This window comes from Nematolebias whitei, chromosome 20 (genome assembly GCF_014905685.2).
Source record: "Nematolebias whitei isolate Nwh7 chromosome 20, NemWhi1, whole genome shotgun sequence".
NCBI lineage: Eukaryota > Metazoa > Chordata > Actinopteri > Cyprinodontiformes > Rivulidae > Nematolebias > Nematolebias whitei.
In genome coordinates this window covers 37,621,003-37,628,786 of record NC_056517.1, presented here as the reverse complement: position 1 = coordinate 37,628,786, position 7,784 = coordinate 37,621,003, and the positions used below count along the sequence as shown (strand labels likewise).

The following is a 7,784-nucleotide window of genomic DNA, read 5'->3' as shown; positions in this document are numbered from 1 at the left end:
GGGGCACAGTTACTGAATACCAAGAGCTCAGGGGCCGGACATCCAGCAGTTATTGTCATTAAGTACATTTGTTTAATGGTTTAAAATCTAGTTTTATTTAAAAATTAACCCATTGGTGGGCCGAACTGAGTTCACCCCTGGGCCTGACTTGGCCCCCGGGCCACCAGTTGAATAACCTGTGTTAGAAGGAATGGATGTGTTGTGTTTTTTATTTTCTTTATTTCATTTTTTCAATAAAAATTGAAGAGTACAAATAAATTGTGTGTTTTACTATTTAAAATAAATCAGTACTACAGCAGAAGTCTGTCAAACCAGAACGGCAGACTTTAACAAAAGGAAGAATGTGTGTTCACACACGCTCAACCGACTAGAACAGTTTTACCAGTTCAGATTAAGAAAAGTTTATTCTTCAATAAACTTTTACATGTGTCATAAGTTCTCACTCATCCCACAATGGGTCTGTTTTATATTCAATTCAGTTCATTTGTAAAGCGTCAAGTCACATACATTCATATATAAAAATAATAAGTTAGCAAAAAAAAACATTCATAAATAATAATTTAACTATCAATTCATTCAATCTTTATTTATACAGGTTAGTCTCATTGAGTCACAAGGACTCATTTACAAGAGAGACCTCTTTTTTTAGACAAAACCACAGATACAAATGATAAACTGCAACAAAATGCAAATAAAATGAAAATTAAAAAAGTGATTAAATAAAATCAACATTATGACACAAGATAAAATACTAAAAACAAATATACTGTATATGTGTTCAATACCCCGCAGCCCCTGTACAGATATATCGGTGTATTTATGTTCAATGTCATTACCGTATTTTTCAGACTAAGGCGCCATGTACCTCATAAAATGGGGTTGAGGTCAGTAAACAGAACCAGAATTAATACGTAAGGCTCACTGTTGATTTTTGAGAAAATTAAAGGATTTTAAGTGCACCATATAGTCCAAAAAATACAGTAATCAAAATCAGTTAAATGTGAATGTTAGTGCGCTTCATTCAGAAAACCCACAAGTCACATCTACATTTCAATATGACTGAACATGCCTGAAGTATTTGGCAATTGTTTCACGCCGGGTGCCTTCATCACCCAACCTGGGCTCGAACCTGCCACCTCAGGATACGAGACCGCAGCACGGCCCGCCATATATACAGTATATTGATTGAAACATTGAGGCATTTTAAACTAACCATCTCCTGATCTATGTGCATGGTGCTCCTGATGATGCCCATCAAGTTGATCAAGCTTGTATTTAAATATCTGTAGTAGTACTTCAATCAACTGAGGACGTCGCTGAATACGGTCGGTGTTTGATGAGCGGTGGTCGTTAACTGCAAGGTCAATTTGCAACAAAAACATTATAGAAGCGTTTTTTGTATTTGAGGACGTTCTTTTAGCTGTCTGAAGTCACCAATTAAAAGAACTACTCTGCTTTGAGCGTTCAAGATTTAACATGTTCTCTTTGAATGTGCAGCTTCAGAGGAAGAAAAGCACTAAGCAAAGAGAAAGTAGAAGAAAGTTATGTTTTCCTTTAAATCTTTAACTTTAAATCACGCTGCATTCATTGTACTTTGAAAGTAAACGTCAAAACGTCTTTGCGTTATTTTTGTAATTTTGCAATTATTTTACATTAGAAAATTCTATTGTTGTCTTTTGTTTGCAGCAAGAAATGAAGGATTTTGATTTCCTCGTTGTACTTGTGCGCTCAGCTCTTCACCAAAAGCATACATAATAAAAAAAGAGGGTAAACATAATTTAAAATTAGCCCACAAATAACATTAGCATCTTAAAACTTAAGTAAAAGTGAAATTCAAACAATTCATTCAGCACTTGCTCTTGTCAAGGGCGGATGTCATTCCCCTCCTCTCCCTCTCCGCTTTGCTCTGTCCTGTCTGTGAAACTGCTTGAGAGCCTCTTCTACAAATCTTCTGAATCATAATTCTGCTATGGATTTTCTCAGTTAGTCCCTCAACACAATTGATAACATTTCTCTGAAAAGTAGATAGGCTTTAGGCGGGCCGATTTGCCTTGTTGGCATGCACGCAGCTGGATATCTCATCGACTTTGAAGGCTTGATGATGTGTCTGTCTCTGCTGTCAACCGTGGATGTTAAGAAAGCATATATAATTGGATTTATGATAACTGGTTTCCTGCTTTTTGGATTCGGCTGGTTCCTGGTCTATCAACAAACAAGGAAGTCGTCGGCAGCAAATTTAGCCCTAGTCAGGCTGCTTGCCTTTTGTGATGGCTTGGTTCGTGCCTCGAGCACCCAGACTCACATGTTTTTGGCAGGATGGATCAGATCTTGGGGAATACTCTCAGGCATGCTCCAATCTTGTGGCCATTAAATTTGGACATTTCGGAACAGAGTGGACCAACACAGACTCAAGGTAAACATAATCAGTAAAGTTCTGCCTGTTCCCAAAACAACTGTGTTTATCTGAATTCGACTCCCTGACTGGCCTTGGCAGGCCACCTTATCTTAATTCACCTGGAAGCTCTGTAAACCTTGATGCTCTGCCCCTCCCCCATCTCCCACTGAGGAAGTCTAAAGACCAATCAGAGGAGCCCAGCTGAATAAACATTCTGTTATAATTTCAAGACTCTTTGGATTCTATCCGATGTCGTCCTTGGCCGACCTCGGCACCCCCCGAAAGAGTGTACTGATCGCTCCAGAGGGAACTATGTGAACTGAGCGATTTTATCTGAACCCTTGCATCCCCCCTGCGGAATGTCGGCATCATTATGTGCTTGTGTGCAAGTTTATTTTTTTCATTTTCATGCTTTTAATCTTCAGCCAAAGATTAAGAGCATGTTAGGATTTTATTTTTTTATTTTTTTGCCTCCAAAACCTATGTTGTCACTTTCACCACTTTATTGTCTGTCCAAACAGGTCTCACTTGTAAATGAGTCTTCGAGGTTCAGTGTGATTTATCTGTTTAAATAAAGGTTGAATGAAGAAAAAAAAAAAACAGAATAAAACCAAGTCATCCGTGCACGATGACAGCTGTACTCTCTAGACTAGATGTGCCTGCCTTCTGATGGGTCCGGGTCCAGGTCCTGGAGTTCTGTCAGGATTTTTATTTTTTTTTGCTCATGTCACTTCATTGCAGTTTTTTTTTTTATTCCTGATTAAAATATAATCTCATGGAGAAAGTGCAAGGTGAGCTAGTGATGCATTAACCCAACTCGTGGATGTTTTGTTAATAAATGTTTGCAAATACTGGACTAGTTTAGTCAGTGCGTGACTTGAAACAAGACTAACCAAAAGAGAGATCTTTAACCCTCCATGGCCACACTTCTGATGTGAGAAATGTAAGTATTTGAGAATTAAACTCTTGTTTAATAGTTTTAATTTTAGGTTGGTTTTTTGTTGTCGTTGTCGTCATTTTAAATAGACTCAGCTTGCAGAGGGTGATTATTTTAAACAGTATGGTTGGATTATGTAGGTTCTCTTATTTGGTAATATATACTTCAAGGATTATGGAGTGTAATCTGGTTATGTGAGAAGACTGACACCAGTTGAGTTGTACATTACATCTAAAACCAACTATAAAGAAAATAGCTCAGAAGTCGGGTCTAAAACGGAACTGCACTTTCATTCTGGCTGATTTTGGTCAAAATACAGTACATCACAGACGTTTCTTAAGATCTCAGGAAATTGTGTAAACTTCCGAATAATCTTCATAATCTGTCTCGTTTGAATTTAGCAGTTCAAATGAGGCTGGTGTAGATTCTCAGTAATCCAGGGCACAGTCATTCTGAAATGTTTAATCCAAACCAACTGGATGTCCTTTTAAAAAGGAAACTTCACTTTTCAAAAGAGAAATAATCTTGTTTCGTTTATTTGGAGTTAGAAAAGATCTTTAGAAGAGAAACGAAAAGTCTGCGAACTCCAGTTGCCTTCGATTTAGTTTCTTAGAATTATTGCAGATTAATTGAACCCTTATTTAGACAGGTTAATCCCATTGAGCCTCGAGGACTCATTTACGAGAGACCTGATTTCAACAAAGAATGATGACAACAATGGACAACAGCAACAACAATAAACAGTTATAAAAGAGGCGTACTTATATATATTTTTTTACAAATTAAAATAAGATGGCAAATGAGTAACAAAAACAGCTAGATTATAAGGCGACTGTAGAAAACTAAAAACAGGAACATGTCTGCAATGGTCCCTGCAGGAGTCCAACAGATTCTTAAAGTCACTTAGAGAAGTCCAGGTTGAGAGCTTCAGGTGTTTTTACAAGATATTCCAGGAAACAGGAGTGGAGTAGGAGAAGGTCCTTTTGTCTAGTTCAGTCCTCACTGAGGGAACACTGCAGGTAATGATGTCCTGAGAGCGCACGCTGTAGCTGCACTCACACAGAGACATGTAGGAGGAGATGTATGAAGGCAGCAGACCAAGAAGAGATTTAAAGATGAAAATGTACCAGTGAGAGAGTCTGTGTGAAGTTAATGGTGACCAGTTAACCAGTGAATACTGGGTGCAGTGGTGGGTACGATAATCACAGCCAGTTATGAATCTTAGTGCACCGTGATAGACAGCATCCAACATCTGCTAATCTGCTAAGATTAAGGAGAACAAGCTACAAAATGCTCCTAATTCAAAAAGGATTAAAGGATGAGAAATACAAAGAAGGTGCTGGGGTGGTGCCAGTGTTCTTTCATTCGTTAGTTATTTCTTTCCTTCTTTCTTTCGTTATTCTTTTGTATTTTGTTCGTTCTTTCATTTGTTCTTTCGTTTCCTCTTTCTTTCCCTCTTTCTTTCTTTCATTTGTTTGTTCTTTATTTTGTTCTTTCGTTTGTTCTGTCTCTCTCTTTCATTCTGTTTTTTCTTTTGTTCTTTCATTTGTTCGTTCTGTCTGTCTGTCTCTTTCGTTCTGTTCTTTGTTCTCTTTCATTCTTTTTTAATTCTCATTTTTTCTTTCTCTCATTCTTTCTGTCTGTCACTTTCATTCTTTTCGTCTGTCTCTTTCTTTCATTCTTTCTGTCTGTCTCATTCTTTCTGTCTGTCTCTTTCTTTTGTTCTTTCCGTTTGTTTCTTTCTTTCTGTCTTTCTTTCTCTCTTTCTTTGTGTTTAAATGTCCTCCTGCAGCAGCTAAATGTCCTCCTGCAGCAGCTTATTGTCCATCTGTTTTATTAAATATTAAACTTTTTCGTCCACGTCTTTCACGCCACGTCAGGCATACAAACTGAGGAGTCTGTTTTAGTAGTGCAATATTAATCTTCAGTAAATCGTACAGAACTTGTATTAGAATAACATAATATTTGGAACATTTATCAAACAATTAAATTCAATTTAAAAATACTTTATTAAGGGAAATTAAATGCAAGTCATCGTCCTGGTTTGATAAAAAAGTTGTTCTAGATGATGGATGTGGGCAGGAAGGATCTCTTGCAGCGGATCTGAAGAAGCCTCTGACTGAAGACACTCTGTTGTTGTATGACAGGCTGATGAAGAGGATGCTGAGGGTTGTCTATAATGTACTTCATTTTATGAAGAATCCTTCTTTGTGCAGTCATCTCCAAAGGTTCTACAGGAGTCCCCAGAACTGAGCAAATGTGATCCTGTCTGGCCACACCACCAGATGTAGCAGCAGAGCAAAGTGGTTGATATATAAAAAAAAAAAACAGGTTTTAACCATCTCAACTGTCCGTGCTGAAATCTGCTAGTGAGTGTTTCAGACGATTTTTGAACGTAGTTTAGTTAAACAAGTTTTTAAAACACGAGCTGAAAACCTACAAATTGATGTAAAACTCATGTTTTTGCCAGTTTGTGTGCGCACAAGATCATGTGTTCTGTCTTACAGAAAATATTTAATCAAGCATCCATCTAGCCATCTGTATTTTGTTTTTCTTTTCTGGTTTGAGAGCGTGCTGGTGTTTTTCTCCAATGGTTGCTGTGCGAGAGGTGACGTACACCCTGGAATGGTCACAGTGCCACATAGAGGCAATTTAGAGTTACCATTTAATCAAACGTGCATTACATTTGGTCTGTGGGAGGAAACAGGAGTACCAGAAGAAAATCCACGTGTGCACAGAGTGGACATGCTAACTCAACATGGAAAGACCCCAAGACAGGAGGTGAACTTGCAACGCTGTTGCTGTGAGGTGACAGCACTAACCACTGTCTTGTCTGAACCACGGGACAAATTTAGCATCACCAAAACATCATCGTCTCTCATTTTTTAAACGCAATATGAATTTGGTACAAACAAAATGCATTCCTTCAAAGATTGTAACCTTTCAGTTATTTATTTATTTTTTTTCCATTGGCACACATGGCAACATTGCAGCTAGCATTGTCACACCCTGAAATACTTCTCTTTTACCTTCTGGATTAACCAACACTGTGCTCACATGGTGCAGCAGGCTACTGTGAAAAGTAATTAAAACCTATACTATACACCTACTGTGGTCAGTTCCTCATTCTCTCTCATTATATACATACAAAAAAATAGAATATCATGGAAAAGTTGTTTAACTTCCATAATTACATTCAAACAGTTAATCTTTAATAGATGATAGATTCAGGGCCTACAATTTAAACGGTTTCAAGTATTCATTTGTTTATTTTTACATAATTTGGTCTTCCAGTTCATGAGATCCACGAAAACAGGATAAAAAAAAAAAAAAAATATTAGAATACTGTGGAGAAATCAACCCACACTTCATATTTTGCAGAAAAACAAAGAAAGAAATTAGGATCACAAAAAAAATAAAAATTTAAAAATAAAAAAAAAATGGTACTTTCAAAACAATATGTCAATCTTCAATACTTTGTTGTGAATCCCTTTGCCTTAATCACTGCCTCGATGCGACGTGGCATTGAGACAATCAGCCTGTGGCAGGGTCTGGGAGTTATGGAAGCCCTTGATGCTTGCTGTCAGCTCTTCTTTGCTGTTGGGTCTGGCGCTCCTCGTTTTCCTCTTGAGAAGACCCCATAGATTCTCAATAGGTTTAGGTCCGTCGAGTTGGCTGGCCAGTCAAGCACTGTGGCATCAAACCAGGTTTTGGTGCTTCTGGCGGCATGGGCAGGGCCAGGTCCCATCGGAAGATGAAATCTGCATCTCCATACACATCCTCGGCAGACGGAATCATAAAGTCCTCCAAAACATTCTGGTACACTGTTGCAGTGACCTTGGATTTAAGAAAGCAGAGTTTACAAACACCTGCACTCCAAATCATGACTGACTGTGGATATTTCACACCGGACCTCAAGCAGTATGGGTTCTGTTCCTCACCCTTCTTCCTCCAAACACTTGGACCTTGATTTCCAAATGAAAGGCACACTTTACTTTCATTGGAAAAGAGGACCGAGTAACCCAACAGTTGTAGCCCATCTCCAGGATGTGTCTGAATGTGGTGGTTTTTGAAGCTGTGACTCCGCCTCATTCCCTTCTTTCTGGATCTCTGCCAGATTCTGGAATCTTCTCTGGTTGATAATCTGCTGAAGCCCACGGTCATCTCTTTTGCTGGTGCATCTTCTCCTGCCACATTTTGCCCTTCCACTAGACTTTCCATTGATATGCTTGGACACAGCGCTCTGTGAACAGCCAGCCTCCTTAGCTATGAACTTTTGTGGCTTACCCATCCTATGGAGGGCATTGGTGATGGTCTTCTGTTCAGTTATGTCTGCAGTCTTCCCCATATTGAACTCAACTGAGACAATTGAACCAAACTGAAGCAATTTAATGACACCTGGGGAAACCTGTGCAGGTGCTTTGAGTTTAGTAGATGATTAGTGTCACACAC

General features: G+C 38.5%; 1 protein-coding gene across 1 annotated transcript in view; it reads left to right on the top strand.

Annotated features, from left to right (window-relative positions):
- Positions 1-3,260: 3,260 nt before the first annotated feature.
- LOC119426359 (probable G-protein coupled receptor 141) overlaps positions 3,261-7,784 on the top strand; it is an 8,629-nt gene continuing 4,105 nt past the window's right edge. Inside the window, exon 1 of the mRNA XM_037693921.1 lies at positions 3,261-3,338. Coding sequence (XP_037549849.1) covers positions 3,337-3,338 — 2 coding nt within the window. The 5' untranslated portion in view covers positions 3,261-3,336. The remainder of the gene's footprint in view (positions 3,339-7,784) is intronic.